Source organism: Sturnira hondurensis, unplaced genomic scaffold (assembly GCF_014824575.4).
Source record: "Sturnira hondurensis isolate 20B ecotype Veracruz unplaced genomic scaffold, ASM1482457v3 Scaffold0006505, whole genome shotgun sequence".
NCBI classification, from domain to species: domain Eukaryota; kingdom Metazoa; phylum Chordata; class Mammalia; order Chiroptera; family Phyllostomidae; genus Sturnira; species Sturnira hondurensis.
In genome coordinates, this window is record NW_028079136.1 from 913153 (window position 1) to 940931 (window position 27779).

The 27779-nt window shown below is 48.4% G+C and overlaps 1 protein-coding gene across 10 annotated transcripts in view; it reads left to right on the forward strand.

Annotated features, from left to right (window-relative positions):
- PLEKHA7 (pleckstrin homology domain containing A7) overlaps positions 1 to 27779 on the forward strand; it is a 200550-nt gene that overhangs the window by 103801 nt on the left and 68970 nt on the right. For 8 of the 10 annotated variants that reach the window (XM_037049989.1, XM_037049985.1, XM_037049983.1 and 5 more), the window contains one exon: positions 14842 to 14925. The exons of 1 other annotated variant lie outside the window; for it this stretch is intronic. In XM_037049989.1, the coding sequence (XP_036905884.1) occupies positions 14842 to 14925 (84 nt within the window). Of the gene's footprint in view, positions 1 to 5763; positions 5941 to 14841; positions 14926 to 27779 lie in introns of those variants that run through there. One more of the 10 variants, XM_037049991.1, reaches the window with a different exon arrangement.

A 27779-nucleotide genomic window follows, 5' to 3' on the forward strand; every position in this document is an offset into this window, starting at 1 on the left:
TGAAGGAAAGTCCATTCCATGCCCTTCTCTGTGTTTCTGGTGCTTTCTGGCAGTTCTCCCTATTCCTTGTCTTGCAGACGCACCTCCAGTCTTTGCCTCTGTCTTCAAGTGGCCCTGTCCCCTACGTGCCTTTTAGGTGCCACCTGAAGCCAGACCAGCAGCACAAGGTTTCCATGCAAGGTCTTTTGACTGGCCCCCAAATTTCCCAGCTCTAAAATATACTTTTCATGTTTGTTAGTGGAAATTAGTCACTGGAAAATGGATTCTGTTTAAGGCAGGAAATTAATTTTAAAACAATGTGTGATTTTTTTTTATAATCCTCCTTTTCGGGAACCTGGCACTAATTTATGGTTGGTAATAACTGTGACCCTAAGCCATTCTCTAACCTTCGCAGACCTTTGCTTCCTCCTCTGTCAAACAAAGGGATTGCAGAGGTGATCTCTGTGCCAGTTTCAGCTCTGAAACTCAGTACTGTGGTTTCTGGAAAGCAAGGGTTCCCCTTTGTGGTAAAAGGTCTCAAGCTGATGGAAGATCTCAAGTTGGCTTAATAAACTGCACGAGAATTTACAGCTCATGACGAAGAAGACGGCTTGTCATTCATGAATCAAAATCTGCAGAGCTCTGTCCCGTGGTTCACCTTTGACAGCGCATAGAGACGATGCTGCTAACCCTCCCCCGCCCTCTCCCTGATTCCTCAGGCAGGGTGACACGCTGCGGACCTGGCATCTGGTTGGCTCTCACATACTTACTACATGAATGAGTGGATGTTCTATGGCCCGTATTGTCGGGGGCAAGTAATACAAGATCATTCAGGTGTGATCGTCCAGTAATTGTGAGCCTTTTAAAGATCCCTCTCAAATACCTAGCAGAAGCAGTTAGTTTTAGAACATGGTGGCAATGTTTTAAAATTGCTTTCTGGAGCAGCTTCCTCATCTGTGATGCAGGTGGGTGTTGGGGCCTGGACTCCAGGGCTGTGCTCTAAACACGACCTCAACCAGAATTGGGAAAACAAAAGATGAACAGAGAGCTGAGTGTTCTGAAAACAAACTGCAGAGCATAAACACAGCCTGCTTTTTTGTTAATTGCTCAGCCTGTGCAGATATCTGGGTGTGCAGCCCTGTCTCATACCAACACCACTGATTGTAGAGAATCGCTTCCTTCTAGACAATTGCAACTCCACAGTGGACTGTATATGTTTTGGGTTGAGAAGGGGGCGGGGTCTGTGATCTTGTCCCAAGCAGCAAACTCCTGGTCAGATGCTTTTCTGTTGTAGACGTCCCCACCTGCTCTCAGTGGTCCCCGTGGGTATCCATCTGGTACCTCTCTGCCTTTGGAGTCTTTAGGGCCAGCACAGTGGGTGGTGCCTCTGTGGGTTTTCAGTCTGTGGGAGAAGCAGTCTGCTGGCAGTGTAGGCGCTTACCTCCTCAGGAGAGCAGTCAGGGAGGGCTAAGGGGAGTTTGCGTCCACTGTTATCGGGAAGGTTCTTCTAAAATGTTTTTGTGAGAAGAAAAATTTTGGGCCTAATTTTTGCCATCTTCTTTTAGTTCTTGCTCTTAGGCAAGAAATCTTTTCTTTAAAATAGGTCTCCTTCCCCTGGCCTGGTGGCTCAGTTGGTCAGAGCGTCTGTCCCATACACCAGAACAGTTGTGGATTCGGTCCCCAATTGAGATGCATACAGGAGGCAAACCAATTGATGTTTCTCTTTCATGTTTATGTTTCTGTCTCTCCCTTCTTCTCTTGCTAAAATCAATAAAAACACATCCTTGGGTAAGGATTTTTAAAAATTAAAAAAAAGCCTGGCTGGTATAGCTCAGTGGGTTGAGCACAGGCCTGCGAACCACACGATCGTGGTTCGATTCCCAGTCAGGGCACATGCCTGGGTTGCGGGCCAGTTCCCAGCAGAGAACGCATGAGAGGCAACCATACATTGATATTTATCTCCCTCTCTCCTTCCTTTCCCCTCTAAAGATAAATTTTAAAAAATTGAAAAAAACAACAACTAGATCTCCTCCCTAGAAGGAAGCGATTCTCTACGATCAGTGGTGTTGGTACAAGACAGGGCTGCACACTCAGATATTTGCACAAGCCCAGCAACTGACAAAGAAGCAGGCTGTGTTTATGCTCTCCAGTTTGTGTTTGGAACACTCTACTCACTCTGTTTATCTTTTGCTTTTTCAACTCTGGCTGAGGTGGGTCGCAAAGATACTTCTCTTCTAGAAAGAAAAGGAGAAATGCAGGTATGAGGGCAAATAGCGCCAGGCGTCCCGCTCCCCGTCGGGAACGGCAGGGGTGGTGGGGACCGAGGGGAGCCGAAGGTGCCCTTCCCCCTCTCATGGGGGCCCAGTGCTGCCGCAGTTTTCATCTTCTCAAGATGAGCTGGAGTTTTACATAAAGCTTTCCTATTTTTAAACTTTGGCTCAATTTTTAAAATCTGTGTGGTCCAAATAAAACTAATTTGGCGTTCTTTTTTCCTTTCATTTGATCAATCTGAAACCTCTGATACCTGTTGGTGCAGGTTAGTCGATGGGATGGACCCCCAGGGCATCTCTCTTGGTGGAAGTCCTAGCAGAGCTGTGTGGGGGGGGTTACTCTGTTCATCTCTGCATACAGATGTGGGAGAGTCCAAGATATGTAAAGTAAAAGCAAGTTATAGAACAATATATACAGCTTTATTTTACTTATGCACATTTTCCCAAAAACTGTACATGTAATAAATGCATAAAGATTTCATAAAAGAAAGTAAAAACCCATACACAAGAGACTGGTGAAGGCTTTGCCCCTGAGACTGACACTGAACTGGAGGGAACTTGTGCTTTCTTAGTTGGTACCCTTTAGAACATGTAGCACTTAATTTTTGGAAGGGAAATTGAAAAAGAACTGTTGGGAAGTATTACTGTATGAAGAGCATTAGCCTTCGGTGCTGGGAGTATTCAGGGAGTAAAGAAGCAGAGTGGCCTGGAGTGACAGGTAGGTCCCCTGGGAAGAGAATGGGCCTTGAAGGATGGGCAGAGTTAACCAGGGGAAAGGACAGCAGGAGCCTAAGCCTGGAGGCAGGAAGGACAGGGTGACCTGGGGGCTGGGGAACAGTGAAAGACGGCAGGAGCCGAGGGTGTGGGGAAGTGGTGAGTGAGGAGGAGGCCATTGGAGCCGCAGAGGGTGTGTACCGGGGACAGTGGAATGGGAGATGTGCTCCAGCACGATCGGTTTGGCACCAGGGACAAGGAAGTTTGGAGGCAGGGCCACAGGGTGGGGGCCTCTCAGGCGGCCTCTTTTGGCTCCGGGGAGCTGTCACTGATTCCTGCTAGGGTGCCTGCTGCCAGGTGAACAAGGGCCATGCCTGCATGCCTGATGTGTGAGCTCATGACACTCTCTGCTCCTCCGCCCCCAGGAGTGTGGGCGAGGGAAGCCTGCAGCCACCGGTGTGGCCCCATGAGGCTCCTGCACCTCTGAAGCCAGTGAGTCTCCCCAGACATTTGGGAGGCTCTGTCCAGCCACTGGCTATTGGCTGAAGTGTAGCTGCTAAGAACAAGCCCTCACTTTGGAGTCAGGCAGATCCAGGCGTGACTTCTGGCCTTGTCACTTACTGGTCAGATGGCCTTGGGATGGCACTTGTCTCCACTGGGCCTCAGTAGCCTCATTTGTATATGAGGGTAATGTGATACAGTACTTTCTAGGGTCATTGTACTTAACGTATTGCTTCTAGCAGATAGGCGTGCCTTGTTTTACTTTTCTATTATCATACCGCCTCTGATATGTACTTATGTGTATTTATATTACAGGGACGGGCAAAAGTAAATTTACGGTTGTTCATATGGAAAATAATACAATCATTAATAAATGATACAGAAATAAACTGCTTTGCCTACGTTTAACCGCAAACCTACTTTTGCCTACCCCTGTATTTATGTGTAATATGTAAAATCTGTATTCACTTGTATCTACATATGGCCACATCAGTCTGGTCTGTTGGACTGTAAGTTCTCATTCAGTGGGACAATTATGTTCTAAACATGGTTTTACCCCAAAGCACCCTAGAATGGAAAGCACATAGTAGGGCTGAATAAATGTTGACAAATAGAGTTTGTATTCTCAAACTACTGCCGTCTTTACAGCAGTTGACGGGTGGAGTAGGATGTGCCTGTAGGCCAGGGCATGTCTCCTCTGTGGTGGAAACAAGTTTGTGAGATAGGACATTGCGGAAAGCCCATCAACAAGGTGCTAGGGTCCTTCCTGGGGCCCTGGGAGGGGCTTGTGAAAGTGAGGGGCCCTAAAGCCTGAGCTTTATAGTGTCACAGTAAATCATCTCAGCATTCAGAGATTTATAGACCATTCGCTACAGGCAGGCGTAGCAGTGATAAAGGACGTGGAGATTTCCGAAAGGGAGGAAATGCTGGTAAGGGACACAGGTTTCAGTAAAACTGTCATCCCAAGTAGACGAACAAAATCCCCTGTGTTTTCTTTTTGTTCAACAAATATTTATTGAGCACCTACTACGTGCCAGGCACTACGTGGGCACTGGAATATAGCTGTGAAAACAGAAGTCCTTGTCCCATGGAGCTTATATTGTGTTCCTTGTGGTCACCTGTGTCATGTCTGCATCTAGACCTAGGTTGCAGAGAGCCACAGTATTGATCTGAGGCTGTGGTGGTGAAGCCACAGGCAGGAAAGGCACTTTGGTTCCTTAGTTCTCCTTTCTGTCTTCTCTCACTTTCTCCTTCCCAGGTCTTTTCTGGGCGGAAGGGCCACATGGTTAAATCGATGCTGATTGGGCCTTAGCCATCCCAAGCAGTGATGAAAGAATCATAGATTGTTACCAGGGGGAGTATGTATTGTGGCTTAGCCCCTGCTCAGCCCCTTCGTGGCCCTGACCATGTACAACACAGGTTTCCCCTGCTCTCTGAAAGTAGAGCTTTTCTATGAAACACTTCATAAGTTATAATCCTGTAAAGACATAATTACCATTAAGTTATGTGGAAACATTTTTGAGTGTTCCCAAACCCCCCAATCACTTATCAAATTATACCAAGTTACACATAAAACCTAAAACAACACTAACATACAGTAAATGCATTAATGCACAAAATAAGTCGAGGTTAAGCACAGATGCTCACCAGTGGTTTGAAGCCCCGGCACCTTGACGCTGCGTGTAGTTCCCTGGGAAGGCACTTGGCGGCGCCACTCTCACTGCTGGGGTTGGGGGCAGTGCACTGCCTCTCATGGCTGGCTGCAAGACAAATGCTGAATGCTATTTTTGCCTTTCACCTTTTTTCATAGAAGCGAACATCCTTTTTGGATTTCTTTCAGTTAGAAAAAACAAGTACTAATGTGGGTGTTTCATAAAAACGAGAGGTGTAACGTGAATTTTCGAGAAGTGGGGGATACCTGAGGCGGTATAGGAGCCATCATTTCTCCATCAAAAGCTCTGCGTTGGGCTGACTTCAGCCACGGCGTGGCAGAACAAAACTGGGCAGTTCGTTCTGACTCCAGAGCCTGTTAAGTGGAGGGTGTTTCTTCTGTCCTTTTTCTAGAGGGGCAGCCAGCTGCACTGTCTCCAAGGACAGAAGAATCAAGGCCTGGAGACACAAAGCGCCTGCCTCGTTGTTTACCCCCAGCCAGTGCTCCGCTTGGCCACAGCGGGGTGGTGACTCAGAGCTGGAACTGTTTCTGCACCGTTGCCAGATTTTGCATCAGGGGCGGGGAGGAAATTGAATGAATGAGTAGGAGCAAGTGGCTGCTGGATTTGTAACACCTTGGGAGGCAGCTGCTCCAGAATCGAAACTGAGAGCAAACAGGTGGGCTGGGAGCCTCTGCTTTACTTCCGCAGGTGGCCGGGCCCTCCCTCCCTGTCTGGTCCGAACTGGGGTTTTCATAAGGCCAACATGAAGCTCGAGGAGAGAGGGAGTGTGACTGCCGCCCTTCCCAGCGAGAACAGGAGAACAGGTTAGTCCTGTACCGGTTTCAGAAGGATTCAGTTTGCTGCTGTGTAGTCCGTTCAGGAAAACCACATAATGACGGAGAGAAAGGGAGTTTCTGTGGCTTGGTGGGAGCACCTATAGTTAAAACAACAACAAACAATCTGATTTAATTGGGAATAAATAGGACAGAAGTGTTATTAGCTACTCTTCCCTGATGTGATTACAAAGGATAGTCTGTTGGCAAGTGACATTGGGGGAGGACAGCTGTTCTGCCTGGTGCCTTTGTGTTTTCAATTATGTCGTTACATTTCAGTGTGTGGCTCTCGCAGTAGTCTGGGATGTTCTAGCGAAAAGATCCCTAAAATATCACCTGCTCTAGCCTTCTCATTTCACACGTAAGGAACCCGACTTATCGAAGGGTGTTAAACGGGAGCATAAAACTGGATGTTCTCTGAGGTCAGAAATGGGTCCTGTTCAGTTTTAAAACTTCTCAACAGTGCGTGTCCCCAGCTGAGTGCAGCCTGCCAGAAGGCTTTTTTCTTGGGCTGCACTTTCTGAGCCACGGCGCTCAACCCAGCGGGGGACAGAAGTGTGGCTTGAGGACGGTGCCTCTCGATCTTAAACTACTTTGCCTGGCAGGCAAGTTCTTTAAATAGAAGTTTAAACAGGAGCCTGGGTGTTGTGCCTTAACCCAAGAGGAAGAAAATGTGTTTTGAGCTGCTGTTCTGTGGCAAGCTAATAATACTGGAGTTCGCAACGTGGAAAAAGACACAACTCAATTAGCGTGGAGTTTTAGAGCCAGCAAAGGAAAATCCAACAGGCACTGGAGTTTCTGGGTCTGCTGTAGGCCAGACAGGTTATCAGCACCCTTCGTAACAATCTGGTCAGGTTGCAATGGTCTTCTCTTTCTACAGATAAAGAAACCAACTCTCAGAACGATCACGATCACTGCCTCATTCAAGGTCGAGCCCTTGAATGACCAGTGGGTGACAGAGCGGGGATTTGGACTCTAGGTTGTATGACTCTGAATGTCGTGAGGGCTCGTGCTCAGCAGGCCTGGTGCGGCCTCTCCATGCGGAGAGTCTAACCCCTCCTTGGAGAGATGAGGAGGTGGCCACCCAGACAGGCTGTTTCCGCCCGTGACTGGGACTGGTTCGGTAGTCACAAAGCTGGCATTTCGGCTCCTAACCTGTTGCTTCCCTGCCACCTTTGTAAAAACGGAGCTGCGGAGGGAAAGCATATCTGGGTTTGAGTTTCTCATTCCATCAGAAGTTTGGCTTTAAGCTTTTCATGATTATTGAGGTCCTGTGAAGGCAAAATCAAAACATTCTATTAACCAAGTAGCAATCCTAAGTCCCGGGGCCTCACATGGGAACTTGGGGAGCAGACAGGTTTGCAGCATGGGTTACTGGGTCAGAAGAGGTGATTTATGAAATGGGTTGGCCACTGAGTGGATCTGAAAACATCTGGGGTGCCTAATGAAATACAGAGCTTTCCCAATCATGCCGGGTGACTTCAGTCTGTTTAATGCGAAATTTGAAAAGGATAGGCTTCCCTCTTTGCAAGATGTGAGAGCTGTAAGTTCACTGTTTAATTTTGTGACTCGTACGCCCATCTCCATCTGTGCCAGGCTCTGCCCCTTTTGGCACCCCTGGGTGAGGAGAACAGTTACTGACTATCCCTCCAGGTGGTGGATCTGGGGTTTGGCTGGATTTGTGTCCCTGCCTCGTTGGGCGTGTGGTTAGGTCAGGTGTGGTGGGAGTGGGGAAGGCTCTTCCTGGGTCTGCGTCATGCACCCCAGGGCTGGTGCAGTCTCTCCGCCTGAGTGTAGGATCCTTTCTGAGGGCAGGTGGGCCCCTGCCTCACCCACTGTCTCTGGGGAATCTGTGATAGTCAGGCTGCTGACATCAGAAAATGCGATGGGTTCTGCACAGCGTCTCCCCCGAGGGGACGTGTGTCTGTACTCAGGCTGTGGAGATAAAGGAGTGCCTGCCCCACGGTATGTCTGCTGCAGGAGGTACCAGAGATAGAAGTGGGCAGCTGCCCCCAGCCCTCTGGGCACTGAGGCTCTTACCAGAGCCAGGGGAGGGGTAAGGAGAACAAACACACGTGAATAAGTAGAGGGCAATGTGACAGACAGAGTGTCTGATCAGTCAGCACATTGTGGGTTTCACACCAAATACTCTCCCAGTTCACAAAGGGGAGATGCAGGTAATGTTTGTATTATCCTCCTATGTGTTTTTAATCAGTCATTTCCTCTCTGGTGTTTGCATTCCACTCTTTGATTCTCTCTGAGTGTATTAACTTTCCCTTGCAGGGGAGGGGGGTGTTGCAGAGGAGGGCTAATTTCTCCAAATTATATTGTAACATAGTTGGGAGAGAGCCAAGGAGGAGGCGTCCTTGGCATGTCAGTGTCTCATTCTTCCTTCCTTTGGCAGTAAGAGCCGAAAGCTGCTGCCTCCTGTGACTTACGGCCCTTAGAGTCCTGTCTCTTGTTACCTGAGTCCAGACTCCTACAGGGTTAGTGAGCCTATTTGGAGGCATGGCCTGACTTTAAGGTAGGAGTCTCCTTAGTCATTTTTCATTCACTCATTTGGCAGATGTAACAGTGCTACCCACTGTTACAGGCTGATAATAGCAGTGAGAAGACAGCCAAGATCCTTGATCTCCTGGAATACACACATTGGTGTGGGAGACTGACACTAACAAGCACACACATAAGTAAGGAAAAGAACAGTTACTCATGACTGAACTAGGGTGCTGTGCTGTCAAGTGCCTGGGGGCCCACCTCAGGGGGTGGTTGGGAAGGGCTTTGAGGTGGGGAGGATTCCACTGAGGTTGATTCCACTGAAGTCGGAATGACCAGGCGCAGTCACGAGGGTGGGGGGAAGAGCATCCAGGCCGGAAGGACAGCGTAGTGCGAAGGTCGCTAAGTAGGACAGCGCTTGGTGTTCAAGGAGCAGAAGAGAGGCCCGTGCGACTGGGACGGGGTGGGGAAGGAGGAGAGCAGCACAGGAAGAGGAGGAGCTAGGCATGGGTCAGGTCATCTAGCATCTTCTAAGCTAAGGGGGGGAGGGAGCTTGCGGTGATGCTGTCAATGGAAATAAGGAAGCCTGGAGGAGGAGTATCAGGTTTGGTGGCAGTGGAGGGAGGAGGCTCGTTCTATTTTTGCTCTGTTAAAATTTAGACACCAGTAGACATTGCCGTAGCCAAGGCATAGTCAGGCCGAGCAGACGCTAACTGAATGCCTTCTGCACGCCAGGTATTGTGCAAGGCTCTCGAATGCATGTTCCTCCATTTCGTCCTCACAGCAACCTTTTGGAAGGGTATTATTATTCTTCATTTGCAGATGGAAGAACTGAGGCTCAGAGAGGTGAGCTGCCTTGATCTGGTTTGAACCCAGATCTTTGGACATCAAGGCTCTGGGCTGACTCCTTGCTCAGGGCAGACATTGAAGGTGGCTGGTTAGTGTTGTGTTTCCACTTGGAGAGAGAGTGGGGACCGTGTGCTGGCTCGTCAAGGACGGCTTCCAATGCTTCTGGAAGAAGGGCCTGTCAGAGTGAACTCCCGTGTGCAGTGGGCTGTTGAAAATCTTGACATTTTCAGAACGGTGTGAGCTCCGAAGACCTCTGTGGTCAGATTCTCAGCCCCCTTAGGAAATGCTGTATGAACAACGTTGACACTTTGCACTAAGTGAGCAGTTTGATAAAGTTAAGTAGAATAAAACGAAAGGAGCTTAAGAAGTGTTCGGGAAATGCAGAAAGCTGTTTCAACTCCTGGCTGCTGCTACTTGACTCTGTAGCCCAAGTGGAAACAGAAAAGATGGGGAGGCAGTTTTCTTGGAATTTGTTACCAATTTTGGGACCTAAGGGCATATTAGGTCACCCAGAACCCTTGGCTTTCCAGAGACACTGAGACCTGGAGGCAGAGCTGAGCAGCTTCAGGCCTGCAGGGTGACTCACAACATTCTGGGGGGCGCTGGAGGAGCCAGAAGGTCCAGAGTGGCACCTGCTGCCGAGCACACTACTGAGAAGAGCCTCGACAGAGTCCGTCCTTAGGCTTTGAGGGGGATACTTTTCTTACATTTTAAGCTGTTTTTTCTTCTAATAACATGGGCCCCATAAGGCCTAATGCTGACAGAGCAGCTGTGCCACACTCTCAGCAGACCAGTACCACCGCCTTCAGAAAACCAGATTTATCAGGGCGCTCTGACCGGCACTCCGGAGCACCATTTGCGTAACTCCAGGACTTCTTGCCATGCCAAAAAATTGCCATGCTGAGGAATTGGAATCGCTTTTTTTCCTCATCTCAGAACATTTTCATTTGCCTTTTTTTTTTTTTTTTTGAGTGAGAGAGAGAGAGAGAGGGAGGGAAGAAGGGAGAGAGAGAAACATCGATGCAAGAGAAGCATCGATCAGTTGCTTCCTTGCGCACCTAGACCGGGGATCCACTCTGGGACCTGGGGTCACACGTACCGGGGCCTGGACTGGAGATGAACCCGCAACCTAGGTGTGTGCCCTGACCATGAATTGAACCCACAACCTTTCGGTTACAGGGTGATGCTCCAACCGCTGAGTCATAGCAGCCAGGGCGAGTAATTGGAATCTCTATGTTTAACTACCCAGGGTCACTGCTCACGTTGTAGTCAAAATCTATACGCACGAAAAATTAATCTTGGAAATATATTGCAAGAAACTACAGGACATTTTACATTTTGACTAGTCCTGTGCATGTTGGTAGGTGGACTCTTCCTCACATTGAGCTCAGGTTGGTCTTCACTTCTCCCTGGTCCTCACTCTGTTCTCTTGTCAGGGCTCTCATGTTTGCTGTGGGACTTTAGGGCCTAATCCAAGTCCTTCCTGGCCCAGGGTCAGTGAAGACGTGCTTATTTATGTGGATGATTACCCATGGCCCACCTTCATGGGGGTCATTCTTCCCTGCCACCTCCTGTCCATGCTCCCTGGTCCTTTCCTGGGTGAGACTGGCCACTGCTCACTGTGGAGGGGCTGTTCCTGGGAGGGAGAGCGAGATCGAAGAATGAAGGCTAGGTTGTGTTTTACTTCATTTGCTGAGTTACTTTCTCAGTAGCCTATAGAGAAACAGAAGCCTTTGTGTGCAGAAGCCTGCTCCCTTGAAACCAGCCACCTGGCTTCCAGCCGGGCCATCTCTGTCACTACCGAGGAGCAAGGTGGCAATTCAGGTTTAAGAACAGGTATTTCGGGGGATTTGTCTGTGCCTGCTAAATGCATCTTGAGATAGGGTTATATAGTACATGAAATTCTTCACGGGTGTCAAAAAATCAGGAAATGGGTGGGCTAGGAGCTTTTGGGCTAAGGAGTGGGGAGACAGCCAGAGAAGTCAGAGGGCTTGGCAATCTCCAGATGGGTGGAGGGATCTGGCATTTAATAGGCAGCCTTGGTTTGGTAGGGGTGAGCCTGGAGTAGCAGAAAGATCTGAAGGGTGGTGGCGTGCAAGAACACAGTACTGACTGTTGTTTGGGGCAAGTCATCTATCCCAGGGGTCCCCAACCTCCAGGCCGTGGACTGGTACCTGTCCAGGCCTTTTAGGAACCAGGCCACATGGCAGGAGGTGAGCTTGAATGTAATGTGCTTGAATCATCCCGGAACCATCCCCCCTACCTCCTGTCCATGGAAAGATTGTCTTCCACGAAACCTGTCCCTGGGGCCCGAAAGGTTGGGGACCACTGATCTACCTGTTCTGGGCCTCACTTTCCTCACCTGTGGCCCGGTGTGACGAAACACAGCCTGCCCTACTGGGTGTTTGGACTGAATGAAATGAAATACCCCAGGGACCTAATTCTTCTTCCTTTGCTCTAAAATTGCTGAACCAGAAACTTTGCCAACAGCAAGTTGGGTGAATTTGATCAGAAATGATCAAGTTTTAAGACCTCAGGTTCCCAGAGGCATTACTTTGGTTCATCCCTTTTTTCAACATGAATTCTTTTTTTACTTTTCTTTACGTTTAGTATTCCAATAGTATCGCATAACCCAAATCCGCAATTTTCTTATGCATAACATGGAGATAAAATATCTATCCTGCCTAACTCAGTGAGTATGTGGGAGAGTCAGACTCAGTGATGAATATGACCATGTTTCAAGCTTCAGATAAATGCAGGAAATGATGGTAATGATGTTGGCTGACAACCTCTTTGGCAAAAGGGGCAGCATTCATATTAGGACGGAAAGGTTGGGAAGCTGCCTCTAGGTTTGATGAAATAATAACTGTATTTTTGTCCACTTAAAAAAAAGTCTCCCTTCTCATGTTAGAATGTTAAGTTCATCTTTGCACCTACACCGTCCAGCTCAGGACTTACTTGCCTAAGACTCAGCACTCGTTCAGGCTACAAATCGTTACAAACTGGTGTGGGGAGCCCAGGAGTTGCTATTAAGGTGCAGTGTATATGAAGTGGTCGCACAGAGAAGATTCATGCTTTGCCTGGTTCCCCCAGAGTTCCACCCAGCTGGCCTTGTGAGAGGAGTCCCTGGTGTTTGGGGGCTACTGCGTGCCACATTGGTGCTGTCAGTGAGACTTTGGCTCTGGGCGCGAGGGGAAGGAGGAAGGGGGGTGATGCTGTTTTCCTGGTTCCGTATCTTCAGGGGTTTCCGTCATGGCTGGGAATTGCCAGCCCCACAGACTCCAAGGGGAAGGGGACAGCAGGCTATCGTGCAAAGAGCGTCACATTTAGAAACAGAAGATCTGGATTCATGTCCCAGTCTTGTCGCTGACTGACGAAGTTATCTTGAGCAAGTCAACCTTTCTGAGCCGTTTCCTTGTTCAAAGATGGGGTCGACACTGTTCATAGCTTATGTGTGTAAGAAAAGGCTTTTTGGACTGGAGTGCCCTCGAGAAGTGGATAGCAGTGGCCTTGCTTTATGGTTATTCCCCCTCGGAGCTGGGCATTTTTTCCTGCAGGTGGGAGTGAGGCAGGCTTAGGTTAGAGTTTGTGTTTTCAAATTCCCTGGTGAATAGAGATGACCCTGTAAAAGGAGCTGGGTGTAAATCAAGCTTAACTCTTGAACCTGGTGCAAGGATTTCTGAAACAGGTGCTAAGGGAGCCTGCTTCCCATTCTTGTCTAGATGCTCGTGTCTTAACTCTGATTTTCTGGGAAGATCGGGCTGCTGCCTGCCAGATGAGGTCATGGGGTTCCAAGGGCTTGCCTGGAACCAGGAGCTGGGAGTCTGGAGCTGGCGGAGGTTGGGAGGGGTGAGAGGGTGCTGGGGTGAGGCAGAGTCTCAGGACCGGGGAGCAGCCTGGTCCTGCCTGCTTCCTGTTTGGCGTTATCAGGACTCAGGCTGTGATGACCTCAGTTCAGCGTCAGCTTATCCCAGACACCAGAACGCAGGGTGCTCTGACCAGGCTCCAGGGCAGAGTAAGAAAAACTTTGTAGACTTAGAGATTTTTTCTTTTTAAACCTTTATGCTGTGCTCATTTAAATCTCTACTAATCGCTGGGGTGGCTCGGTGGTCAGTCGGGAGATGGGGCTGATATTGTAACACTGCCAAACTGAGGTGATGGGTTGACTGACAGTGAGCGAGAACATGTTAACCTTCTGTGTTAGGGGCCGTAAAAAATGACTATGCCCTGGTCATTTTGCCTCTGGAACTTTAACTCAAGGAAACAACTTGAATCACAGAAAAATCCTCAAAGATGCATTGATGATAATAGTGGGGCCGGGAGGGGGCACCTAAAATGTCCAGCAGTAGAAGAATGTTAGTCTTTCTAGAATGTAAGCACCGTGGGGTAAGGACTTTTTCGTTCACTTTGTATCTCCAGCCCCTAAAACAGTGCCTGGTACACAGATGGCCAGGGAAAAAATTTTTTTTGAACAGCTGATTGTGTGAAAAAAATTTTATCTATGTGATGAGACTATTATTCAGCTATTTCAAATGAAGAAGTCTTAATGACATAGGAGATAGTCTATGTTAGTAGGATGTGATAGAGCAGGCTGCAGATTTCTAAATGCAGTAAAATCACAACTTTTTTTTCTTTCTTAAATAAAAGGGTAAAAAAAAGCTAGGAAGGGGAATCTACACTGGTATGTTTCTAGGCGGTGAGACCATGGGCGACCATTTTTCTTTTTTCTGTCTAGATTTTCTAAAATTTCTTAAATGACTCTGTTTTGTGATTGGGGAAGGCATTTTAGAAACAAATCATATCCTTTTAAAAAGAAAGAGGGGAGGTTGGTTTATTCAGAGAATAAACTGGCAGCCTCTATAGCCAAGCTCCTCCTTCCTTTCAAAGAACCAGGCAGCCTTTGTGAACACACAAAACACCTACACACTTCGGTTGTGCCTGTCAGCTTGGTGTGGAAGCTGATCCCTCCTAATTTCAAAAGGGTGATAGAAACTCTGCAGTGTTGAAACTGTGCAGGTCACATTGCACGGACATGCTCGTGCATTTATATTCCATCACTGAAGTGAAGACATTTTGTAGTAGGGAGAAGAATTTTAAGAAGATAGATTTTTCTGGGTGGGTGGTTAATTCTTAGAATTCTTTCCTTGGTTCATGGGTTTTGAAAGCTGTTGTAAGTGCCGCCTGCTTTCCTTCATTCTTGTTTTAGCGTGTGCCATCTTAAAGTAACTTTTGCTAAGCCGCTCAGTTTGTTGGAGTCAGTGCTTCATGGAATGTCTCTTTAAGATGCAGTGTTCTCTGGAAGCTAAGGCTTCCCTAGAATTAAAGTGTCTGCGTCTTAGGTGGCCTTTGGCACCTGAGCTGGAAGTTCTTGGCTTTTGAATAAAGCTGGATTATGACAGATTTTAAGTGCCTCCCAGGGAAAGGCCCACTTTCTCACCCTGGAGGAAGCTGATGGTTGGGGGTCCTCCGGCATTCCCGCCCGTTGTTGCGTCTGGGGTCCGTTTCGTCCACATGGCTTTTCCTTCATTATCTCTCTTCTCTTCTCTTCAGCCATAACCAGCAGACCACAGCATTCAGGCATCCTGTGAGTGGGCAGTTTTCTCCAGAAAACAGTGAATTTATTCTTCAAGAAGAGTAAGTACTTTTTAAAAATATTCTCCTTTTCCAGGCAGAGTTTGGAGGCTTAAAGGCATTTGCTCAAAACAAAGCTCATTGGACTATTTTCCCCCTCTCAGCTAGAGGGGTTCTGAGTTTGTTGACTTAACATGAAATGCAGGAATTTTGTTTTCCAATCTCTAGACCTTTCTGAGTGGGAAGAGGGGGAAATGGGAGATGATGTGCAGATGTGCTGTGACTGGTTCTGTCAGAGCCCTTTACCTCTGTCCCTTGAACTAATCCTTTTCCGCAAGTGACCTCTAACACATTCATCTAGTGTGAAAGAACCTTGAATACAGTCTCCTACTGAGCTGAGTGAGCCTCTACAGGAAGGCTCAAGTACGAGTCCAAAGCCAGGGCTTAGAGGAGAGAAGGACTTGTGACACCCACTGGCCCTGGACATTTCGAACTCTCCTTGCTTGCTCTCCCTAACACAGAAATGTTCTTGCTCCTCAGCAGGGCCTCTGGGTGCTCAGGGCAGGCTCTACGGGCCAGGGCTGTTGCCTTAAAAATGCATGTGCAGCCCGAGCAGCCTGTGTTCTCCCAAAAATAAAGGCAGAGCAACCTGTGCAAGTGGCTGTGTTCTCTCGTGCTCATCTGAGACGGTACTGTTTGAAGAAAACAATTTCTTTTGAGGAACGAATAGAGATGTGAGCTTTGCTTCTTTTTTTTTTCCCAAATCATTTTTCTTCTGCTCAATCACCTAGACCAAATATTTTTAAAATTTTTATTTATTTTTAAAGAGAGGGGAAGGGAGGGAGGAAGAGAGGGAGAGAAACATCAATATGTGGTTGCCTCTCACATGCTCCCAACTGGGGACCTGGCCTGCAACCCAGGCATGTGCCCTGACCCAGAACCGAATCAGCAACTCTTTGGTTAGTAAGCCAGCACTCAATCCATGGAACCACACCAGCCAGGGCTAGATTGAATGTCTTAAAATGAATGATAAGTATTCGTATTTTTATAGCATTTGCCTCCCTTGGTACTTATACCTTTAAACTTCCTATTATGGAAAATTCAAACATACACGAAAATAGATACGGTAATTTATCCAATATATTCATTGCCCATATTCAGTAATTTCCAAAACATGGTTGATTTTAGCCCCCGCTGAGTGGCTCAGTTGGTTGGAGCATCATGATGTACACCGAAAGGTCACAGGTTCAGTTCTCGGTCAGGGCACCTACCTAGGTTGTGGGTTTGATCCCTGGCCTGGGTGTGTATGGGAGGCATACAGTTGATCTTTCCCTCACACATCAATGTCCCCCCCACCGCCCCCCTAAAATCAATGAATACATCCTCGGGTGAGGAATTAAAAACAGCAGGACAAACAAACATGGCTGATTTTATTTCATCTATATACTCCCCCTCCCTCCCTAGATTCTTTGGAAGCAAATGCCAAACATATCATTTCATCTCTAGTATTTTCAGCTTAGAGTCATTATTTTATAGAGCTTTTAAAATTAGAGATCTGTAATTACAATAATACTTACATTCCTTGCGTGTTTACTCTGTCCTGGGGATTTTACATGCGTATCTCATTTAATACAGTGATCCGGAGGGGGAGGTTGTCATCATCGTTGGAGAGGTGAAGACACTGAGACTCGAAGAAAGAGTCACTTGCCCAGAGTTGTTGCATGGCTAGAAATAGAAGAGCCAGGATGCCACCCTAGCTTGACCTCTTCACTCAGGTCTAACCTTTGCCCTAGTCAGATGCTGCTTGCTGAGTTATTTTGATGCTGGTGGCCTATGGAACACGATGGTCAGACTGTGGGGTTGGGGGGTCTGACTTTGAAAGCATTAATATTTTATCAGAGAGAGAGTGGGTGAAGGTAAAGACTATCTTGTCTCCTACGTCGAGAAGGAATTGCTGTGTAAAAACACCCGAATGTGGGTTCTCCAAATTCCAGCTTGGAGTGAGCTCCTGTAGAGGTCATTAAGTTGAGCCTCTGTTCTTAGGCATCCTGAAGCCCTGGGTGCCTGTGATTATTAAAGTTCTGGGTAGGGAATCCATCAGAATGCTCACAGTGGGAAGTTACCAGCTTTGTTTTCATAAAGATTTTGTATATTTCTTTGTAGAGAGGGGAAAGGAGGAAGAAAGGGAGGGAGAGAAACATCAGTGTGTGGTTGCCTCTCATGCGCCCCCTACTGGAGACCTGGCCCGGAACCCAGACATGTACCCTGACTGGGAATTGAATCTGCAACCCTTTGGTTTGTAAGCTGGCGCTCAATCCACTGAGCCACACCAGCCAGGACAGAAGTTACCTAGAAAATGCAGCCTTTTTATCACTAAATACCTATGTCACACACACCTCCCTTTCCTCATTGTTCACAAAAGACTTTGTCTCCTTACCACTTCTGAGAAGGTAGCCTCTTTTGTCCCACCTAAATATCTCTGTAGCTAATCTCAATTTTATTCCATTTCCAGAGAAAATCTATTCTTTCCAGGGGTCACTGTTTCCCTCTAGAGCCCATTTCTTGGCTGTCATAAGGAGTGCTTGCTTGTCTCAGGTGGTGGGTACAACCATTTGGCCAGGTACGCCCTGAAAGAGGCAGAAGGGGCTATAGGCACTGAGAGGTAGGGAGGATTCCTATGAACTGATGTGGTGATTCCTGCTCTTACTCATTAAATACTTAGTAAATGCCGGCCTCGTGTCTGGGAATGTGCCAGACTCTGCAGTTACAGCAGTAAGACAAATGTGGTCCTGTCTGTGCACAGCTGACGGTTGAATCGGGAAGATAGATAATTAAACAGGAGATCACAAATGTGATCGATGTCCATGACTGAAGAAACGAAGGGTTCAAGGGGAGTTGATAAAAGAGCGTTCTGGCTTAGAGATCGCGGAAGGCCTCTCCATCTTGGGAAGGTATGTTGTTTACATGGGGACCTGTCCAGTCAAGGTGAACAACCTGGGCAAAGGCCTCGAAGACAGAGAGGGTAGAGTGTGGGGGATCTGTAACCGGCTGAGTTAGAGTGAAAACTGAAGAGTACCAGGTGGATTCTGGAGATATTTGGGAGGTGACATTGACAAGGCATGGTGATTGATAGTCTGTGATGGGGATGAAAGAGAGGGAAGGCTTTCTCGAAGTGTCTGGCCCTGACTTGAGGAAGGGGGAGGATTAAGATAAGCCAAGATAAGTGTGCACAGGTCAGAGGGTCAGTCACAGCTGAGGGAAGTATGACCAGTCTTAGTGGGGTCAAAGAGCAAGAAGACTGACATGTAGTGGAGGTTTTGGAAGGGGAGTGTGGAGATGAGGTTGGAGAAAAAGGCTGCAGCCCATTATCTAAATGGCTTCCTCCTGAAACACTCTCGGATTTACCTCCTGGTGGAGCTCTAGAGGGTGGTGAGACAGGCATGAGTTCCCCTCACAGAACATCTTAATACAGTAATCCTGAGGAGTAGGTTATTATCATATATGCCAACTAATAAGATTACCGTTATAATTGTGTCAAGAAGAGCTTAATTCTGTAGGTAGTGTTTTATGTGGNTTGGAGAAAAAGGCTGCAGCCCATTATCTAAATGGCTTCCTCCTGAAACACCCTCGGATTTACCTCCTGGTGGAGCTCTAGAGGGTGGTGAGACAGGCATGAGTTCCCCTCACAGAACATCTTAATACAGTAATCCTGAGGAGTAGGTTATCATCATATATGCCAACTAATAAGATTACCGTTATAATTGTGTCAAGAAGAGCTTAATTCTGTAGGTAGTGTTTTATGTGGTGAAGAAAGAAAGGTTGAGGTGACCATTTTTGTCCTTCACACACCAGCCGTCAGAGTGTGCTGGTGGAGAAAGGAAAATTGGGTCTTGTCTTTGTCTTCTTCAAAGAGGGTCTGTCGAGGTCACGTTGACTCCGCTTGCAGAGCCTTCACCTTGGCGTCTTGGAGTGGGTCCTCCTAGAGCAGCGGTTTTCAAAGTACATTCTCTGGACCAGCAGCACCTGAGAACTTGTCACACACACACAAGTTCTCGAGCCCACCCCAGCCTTCCTGAGTCAGAAGCTCTGGAGGTAGGACCCTGTAACCTGTGTTTTAACAAGCCTTCAGATGATTCTGATTCAGGTAAAAGTTTGAGAACCATACCTTACTCTTTCCATCTCTCCTAAATTATTCCCAGATTCTTTCATTCATCCTTAAGTCTCCTCCAGATACCAGTCATTCTCAGGCTGCAGTAATAATCATAGATGATTTTTGAATCAAATAATCTTTGCTCCCTTCTCTTGTGGGAAGGGAAAAAATGGTCTCCATGGTGACTTCCTTGGAGTATTGCTGATGTGAACAGATACCGCATCTCCGCTACTGTTGGCTGGTGGGGCTCACCTGAGCTGCCTGGTGTAAAGGGCATGTCCACCAACAGATGCTTTCCCATCTTACATGGTAGAAGCACGGAGAAGAGAATAATGTGAAAGCTATGATTTGGCGGAGCCAGAGGACATAAGCTCTAAGTATTCTAGTTACTGTGTATGTGATACAGACCCTCAGCATAGGCTAGGGTCTGCCGTGGGTACAGCATCAACCAAACTCTCAGTGACTTAAAACAATTAGGATTTATTTCTCACCTTCACTCCATGTTCATCGCAGGTTCCACTCTGCCATCTTTACTGAGGGAGGTGCCACCTCAGTGCTGCTTTGAATGCCAGAGGGAGCTTTGTGGATTCTGCTCTGACCCTTTTGCTCACGTTTCATTGGCTAAAGCAAGTCACATGACCACTCCTAGCTTCAAAGGGGCAAGGAAATGCATTTCTACCATGCACCTGGGAAGACAGTTAAATACTTACTGGTCAGCACTAATAACTACACTTAATCCTCAGTCCAGATTTATTAAAGGGAAGTAAGCCAAGTCTGTCCTTGACAAGCTACTTTTGCTGCATGACTAGTGTTTTTGTTATGCTGCCTAGTTCATTGTTAGACCCTCCCAAGGCAGGTGGGTGTCAGTGAATGGGTCCTGCAGCCTTGTTCCCCGGGGGGACACCCTTGCCAATCCAATCCAACAGGCACGTCGAAGTCTGCTGGAGGAGCTCAGGCAGCATTAGGGAAAGTACAGTACATGGGTGTAGAGAAAGGGGAGAACAGTTCTGGTGTGCCATGGTGTTTGGGGACTACTTCGTTCGTTCATTTCATACTTACAGAGCACCAAGGATGCACCAAGCCACAAACACTATGTTCTGGGAAGTTAATTTCAAGAGGGATGTTGAACAGTTGAGACTCCCCGGAGCAGGGGGACCATTATGGTGAGGGGTCTGGAAACCTGGCCTAGCGTATGGAGTCTACAGGCGAGAAGATGCAAGGAGGATGGGGGGTACATTTTTTGTGTGGCCGCCAAAGGCAGGCATCAGATCAATGAGTAAAACTTATAGGCAGGCAAATTTCAGCTCAGTCCACAATTTTCTAGGGAAGACATTTTCCAGCATCCTTTGTTTTAGGATCTAGAATTGCATCTTTAACATTAAATGAAGTAATCTATTTTTTAGAGTAAGAGTTGACTTTTCCATTAGTAACAACATTGTTATCATTTTTATAGCTGACACAGATAGCCCTTACCATTTATTACCAGGTATTTTTCTAAGTACTTTATGTATATTATGTTTATTACCAGGTATTTTACTAAGTACTTTGTGTATATTTTCTAAGTACTTTCTCATAGGACCAAAACAGTCCTATGAGGAAGACACCATTATAATCTTGAATACTGAGGCACAGAGAGGTTAAGAGTCTTCAAAAGTCACACAGCTAGTGATGTTACAGAACAGAGGTCCAAGGAGGGGCAATATTTGGCCCACCCAGGGACGCCCAAAACTATTACAGAACAGATATACTGGGGCGGACTCCAGAGGGTGATATACTAATACCGTCCAGACCCCCTACTGGGCCCAATTGGCTGTCGCCAATTGGAAAGACATCTCTCAATGCCAGAGATTTGTGAAAAGGAAACAAAATGTTTATTTAATGCTACACAGACTTATTGTTGTGACCTAACGTCTTCATTAAAATACCAAAGTCCTTTAGGATATCCACCTATGCACACAGGGCTCCCTTCTCCCCCTGCCCTAATTTGGGGTACTGTAACTCAGGAAAGAAGCAAATGTCCGTTTTTTCTAGGCCTCTGGTACCATCAGCTGTGTGTCTGTCCAGGCAGAATCTCAAATTAATCCAAAGTCATGTGGCACCTTCTCACAGTCCACTGGCAGGAGTTCTTTGAACCCATTTTTCCAGGCAAAGTCTCTCCTGCTTCCCAGGCCACGTGGCCAAAGGGAGCACCCCAAAGCCACATGGGCCTCTTCTACCAAAGCTGCAGGGGTCTGCACTCTGCCAAAAGTGCATGGTTCTCCCCTTCACGTGGCTGCGGGGTCCCCATTCTGGCCAAAAGTGCGTGGTTCTTCCCTCAATGGCTGCCATGTCTGGATTTAAATCCCTGCGCCAATCTTCCTCTGAAGCCCTATTTTCAACTCCTCCCACAATCAGCTACACCTGCCATTATTTCTGTATTATTGCAAGTTTACTGGGCTGCCATCGTGAGTCTGGGCAGGTGTGGCCCCATGTCCTGGAGCCAATCCCCCCCAAGCTCCCACACAGGTGCTGTAACTCAGGGGACCTGCCCCCCAGTTACATCGTGGGGGGAAGTGACTTCATCCCCCTGGCTCCAAGCCTGGCCACAGCCATTTAACATATCCAAGTGACTCGCCAAAGGCTATAGACATGTTAAATGACCATGCCATGGATTAGCCGCAAGGGTGCGGCTGTACAAAGCAGACCTGCATGTTCCTGCTCCATGTGTCCCTTCCCCCAACTCACACCTGAGGGGGAAGGGGTGAGGACATCTTATATGTCTCTCCAATAATTCCTATACACTTTGAGTTCTGGACATCATTCCAAATCCCTTTTTGGGCCCCCCTCTTGGCTGCACCCTGTATCAGTGACAGGATTTGAATCTGGGTAGTCTGGCCCTAGATGCTGTGCCTCTGACCACTACACATACTGCCTGTCACTTCAGTGGCTTTCAGGCGACAGTCCCCTTCCCTGGGTGTACTCAGCTGTAATGTGCTGACTAAGTAGTCTACCGCTGCTTAGAGATTTTAATTGTAATTGTATTTGCTGTCATGAAATTTGATCTAATAACTGTATGCTTGCTTGGAAGACACGAAGCCTCCGTGGTAGGCTTTTCTTCAGAAAAGGTTTGCAAGCCTTTTTGCGGGGCCTCATTTCCAGTGATTGGATCATTGGGGCACTTCTTTGTCAGCCTCTTTCCCGATTGTCAATGATTTTCTTAAATTGAGAGCTTGTGGTTGCCCCTTGTGGCTTGCAGGGCCGCACACAGGGGCCCTCCTGAAGGGGTAAGCCTTGGCCCAAGGAACTTCCAGGCTGTAGTTTCGGCGGCGGGTGCTGTGCATAAGAGCATTTCTCCTTGGTGCTGGTCTGCCTGGGAAGCTGCTGACAGACGCCTCTGCAGCTCTCGGGAAAGCACTCTGAAGTCTTGACTGACAGCAGGCTGCGTACACTGATCCCCAGGCTCTGTCAAGCGTTTGATGTTGAGGTGGGGCCTAGTTGAGAGAGTATGCGCTCTGGAAGTTCAGAAGCCTGCTCTTGTGCTCATCAGCCAGCTGCAAGGCACCCGAGATCGCCTTGGAGTCTCCTAACGGGGAGAGGACCCTGGCCGGGCTGCCTTTCCTCGCATCCTGGTGACTCTCGCTTGCTCCTTCCCTTGGAATCTTGAGCAGCCCTCTGTTTTTTCATCGCACTGATTGGAAAAAAACTACAAGTTGGAATTGCCAGAAATGTTATGAGTGGTGTTTGGAGGATAACTGGTAAAAAGATATTATCTTGCTGAAGGTGAGAATTACCTCCCTTACCTTTGACCTTTTGGGTATTCATTTTGCAGGCTTTAGGGCAGGCTGTCCAGGGTGGGTGCGAATTACTGGGCCTGGGGGTGGGGTGTCTCCTGCTGTGGGAGATGGCTGTCTGCCTTCCCTCCTGCCGTTACAAACTGGGAGCCGCTGATAGTGAGACATTAAGGGTAAAGGATGGGGGTGGGGTGCACTACAACTCTGAGCTCAGAGAAGGAATCTGCCCTGTTGCTCATCCCGCTGAGCCCTGGGCTGTGAGGCTGACCGTTGCTCTCTGCGGCTGTATAGCTAGCACCTTGTCCCTCCACATTGGCAGTCTTGGGCTAGCTTTGCCTGTTGCATTTGGTTGCCATGGCAACGGAAAATTGAGGAAAAATGGAAACAACTGGCAAGCAGATACAGAAACTTGGACCGTTCAGTTTTCCTTCATGGTCTAAGAGACGGCACTTGTGACAGTCACAGGTAGGGGGAGAGGTGGTGACAGTGTCCTTAGTTCATTCAGACGCCTGAGCGCTGGCTCGGCCTCTGATGGGGATGTTGTGAAGGGCATTGGCCCAGAGGATGCTGTTGTTGAGATTCCGGCTCTGTCTGCACTGGGTGAGATGCTGCAGCGGTGGCTTCGCTGTGTGTGGAAGGGATGCTGCCGCTTGCAAACAGTCATTTTGTTTTGTCCAGTGACTTCCCTTGCCCTCTCCTGTTACCTCCCCCTGGTCTGGGATGTGCCCAGATCACCATTAGAAAAGGCTATTTTCTACTGAGAGAAGTGGCTGCCCGATGAGCCAGGAGGAGCAGATAGGCTACAAGAGGGCTCCCCAAGGCTCTGGTTGGGACTGTAGCATCAGTCCCAACATCTAAAATGGCAAAGCAGAGGTGAGAGGAACAGTCGGGGTCAAGGTCTGGTTCTCCCCCAGTGCAGATAGACACATGCAGCCTGGACAGTGGAAGAGACTGACCCAGGGTCACTTGGCAGAGAGGGACTCGGGCCAAGTTCAGAGCAGTACTTGGGTTTGGGGGTGCGGGAGGTGAGCCTGTGGGGCTCACTGGATTATTTTCATGCCAGGTGAGGGGTACTGTTTGGGCTGGTTTTCAGCTCCCCGGTGGGGTGGGATGGGGTGGGGTGAGGAAATGGAGCTGTGTTCCAGAGAGGATTGTGGGGGAAGGGGGCAGAACGCAGAAAGCCACAGCTGAGTAATGAGGCCATAGTTGCTGAATGAACTCCTGTGTCAGACAGCCGCCCCCAGGGTGTGGGGAGTGCACAGGGAGCGTTGGCGGTCTGTCTGTGTGTGTCTCTTTCTCTGGGAAGCGGGAGTGTGGAGGTGTCTGCCTGTTTGGGACAAGAGCTTTCTTTTATTCTTGCTTTTTCCCTTGTGCATTGGTTTTCTACACCCCGTAGGTGGTAGGTGTTGTGCCTTAAAAAATTTGCTGGTTGTTTGTGAATGTTCCTCCTTTCACAGCAATAATTTTAGCTGAGTTCTCTGTGTAGGATCGTTGAGGACAGAGCATGAATTCGGGAGCCTATTTTTCCAGGAATGAATGGGATATAGGTGTCACCTCCTGTCTTCTCAATGAGAGATTCCCAATTCCCCATAGCTCTCTAACCTCCTCCCGAAGCCTCGAAGACTCGTGACAGTCTGTTCCCCTGGGGAGAGGATGGGACCCCAGTCCTCCAGCCACGGGGTCAAACACGTCAAGGAATCCCCAGATGAAGTGTTTATAGTGGTGTTTATAGGAAGTGGTGGAGGTTTTAGAAGTTAATTGTTTGGCATCTTGAGCTTTTCCGAAGAGAAATGCCTTGGAAATGAAAATAAGGTGCATCTTTGGTGCAGAGTCCGGGGTCTGCACGGGTGACAGTCGCAGACTGCTTCTCCTTTAGTTCAGGGCTGCATGGTTTCCTGAGCGTCGTTCCAGCGCACACAGCCGCCTTGAGCGGGAGGAGTTTTCAGCCCATTTCGAGGTGATGGGAACGGAGACCCGGAGAAGCGGTGTGAGTTGTGGAGGGGGCAGTAGGTTGCAGACCTTTGTGGAGACCCAGTTATTATGGACTCACAGTCTTTTTAGCGTGCCAGGGCCCTCTGGATTTGGGGGTTAGTCATGGGGCTGAGAAGGGCCAAGGCCTGCCTCTGTCAGACATGGGGACTTGCCATGGGATGGTGTCTCTGTGGCAGAGCTCAGGTTTTGGGAGTCCAGCTTCTGTTTCAGGCAGGTCGTTAATCTCTCTGAGCCTCAGTTTCCTCGTCTTTAAGATGGAGATAGGAAAAAAAAACTGGCTTTGCAAGGTTGAGATAATGCAGGCAAGGTGCCTGGCATATAGTAGGTGCTGGACAAGTACAGCCTAGTCCCTCTGTTTGCTCGATCTTGTGTACCTGACCCTGAGGGTTGATGACACTTGACTTGGTGACCTACCTATGGTGATAGCAGTAGGGCAGGGAAAGGTCTTGCTGGGGCTCCACTTCAGTCTGCTCCTGTTCTCAATGTTGGCTGAGAGGCCGCTGAGGACCCATTAAACAAACTCACCTGCCAATCAGACCCAACAGGAAAAAAATGGCTTCTGAATTCTAACCTCCCTTTCCTCCTCTGTCCATGTTCTGTGCATTTGCTCCCAGATGCGTAGGAAGCAGAAGCAGCTCCTTTTATACATGGAGCACGTGAGGGACAGAGAAAGTGACTTCCTGCCCGGGCTCACCTGACACAACCCCGAGGAAGTCCAGAGCAGCGTGAAGTCATTTCCTGTGGAGCTTCTCCAGGCTGATTTTTGTCTGGTCCTAACTTCATTTGTTCCTGTCCGATGGGAGGCAATTGAGCTAAAACTCCAGCTCACGGTTTCAGGCTGCAGCCCACACCCTGCTGGGAAAATCAGCAGCATTCTCCAGCCCAAATCAAGGAAAGAAAAGTCTTTGTTCAAATCATCCCACTGTACTTTGGGAATCCAGATCTCACCAAAACCTGGCACACAAGATTTTAGTTTAATAGGTTTTATTTGATGACATGGAGCGTCTGCTGCCCAGAGCATGTTCAGAAACCTGGCAAACAACCTCCAGAAGTGTCCATCTAAGCCAGCTTTTCAGCCAAGTGAGAAAATGGCTTTTGAGACTTCTTTTTACATTCTCACTTTTGGATACTTAATGGTGTCCCAAGCATGACCACCCCTGGGTGTGTGTGTGTGAGACTTGTAATTCTGGGTAACTTCTAGTTATTTCCAGAAGCCATACTCGCCCACAGAGGACCTATGAGGTCATTACCCATGTTGAGGAGACTCAGAGGAACATCCTCTGAAGACAGAACTTGTTACCTGGCTGAGTGGGCCGCCGTGTGCGCCCTGTTCTATTAGACAGCCAGGTGAGGGACTGCCAGGTAATGGCTGAGTCTGTGGCTTCATCTGGGAGCTGTCCCTGCCATTGGAAGCCCTGATGAGGATACGCTCCTGGTTTGTAGAGACAGCACGGTCCCCTCCCTGCGGACAGATTTAGTTTGGACATCAGTCATATTTCCTACCAAACCGGCTTTCTCTGGGTGTTGGTTAGCAGAGGCCTCTGGTCATGAAGAATGGTGTTGCCTCCATGTGCCGCCTCCCCTTGCCTGCCACGCACTGTCCCTCACTGACCTTCAGTGTTGGGACCACCCCCCTGTCCTCCTCCCACTGAAATATGTTCACAGCTGGATCCCGAGGTGGCAGCTGTGCCTTGTTTCCTCACTCACCCAACACTGCAGGGCAGGCATCTTTTCTCTTGTACTGTTGGCCTGGGAGCTCCATGCCCAGCCAGCAATTCAGAAGCTAGAAGCTGGGGAGGAGAGAGGGGTTACAATGCAGGGGGAGGATTAAAACTGGAGGTCAAGATTGCAAGGTGCCAAAATGCCAAAGGTGGCCGTCTGTCCTGGATCGCCTGGGCCGGTCACAGGTCCTGATCCTCTTTGCTTTGTCCCACAGATTGGGGATGGCTCGTTTAGTTGAGGGAGCCTGGCGCAGTCATTTGAAAGGATGTAGATGAGTTTAAAAGAGTAGAGAAAATATTTATAGTAAATGTTTTAAAAATCAAGATGCAAAATCATAAACACAGTATGATCAAAATTATATAAAAAAAGCACCCCCCCAAAAAAGACCCCAGCATGTAAAAAAGAATGACAGTAAATACACCAAAACTGTTAAAAATGATTTCCCTTTGAGCATTGCAGATATGGTGATTTTTTTCTTTCAGCTTTTTTCTTATATTTCTCAAATATTCTATATAGGCCTATGTAAGTCTTAAATAGTAGCAAATGACGCTTGGTACAATCTCAAACCCACCTTTTTATTGTCGAACTTTGAGTGCTGAATTTTAGCTTAGAGACACAGCTGCTGTAACTGAGGTGACAGAGTTCATCTTCTTCGTCTCATGCCTTGGAAATCTGAAAAGTCAGGCAAGACCGGGTTCCAGGAAGGCCTCTGGGACATAGTTCTTCCTGGAGGCAGGGCCTGGACAAGGCAGCCTCTCAGAACCCCCTCCCACCCTCAGCTTGAGATGACACCCTCAGCTGCACTCAACTTCTGCCTGCCAGGAGCTGAGCGTGGTGACGTTCTCTGAGTGGGGAGCAGTAACAAAAGTCTGGCTGGGATGGAGGCTGGGGGCGGGGAATCTAGACTGAAAGCCTGAGCTGATAAGGAGCCAGTCGGTGATCCTCCTGCCTGAAGGGACTTGCACCTCCAGCTGCCAAGCCTCCAGCAGGACCCAGCGCCTTGGAAAGCTGANCTTCGTCTCATGCCTTGGAAATCTGAAAAGTCAGGCAAGACCGGGTTCCAGGAAGGCCTCTGGAACATAGTTCTTCCTGGAGGCAGGGCCTGGACAAGGCAGCCTCTCAGAACCCCCTCCCACCCTCAGCTTGAGATGACACCCTCAGCTGCACTCAACTTCTGCCGGCCAGGAGCTGAGCGTGGTGACGTTCTCTGAGTGGGGAGCAGTAACAAAAGTCTGGCTGGGATGGAGGCTGGGGGCGGGGAATGTAGACCGAAAGCCTGAGCT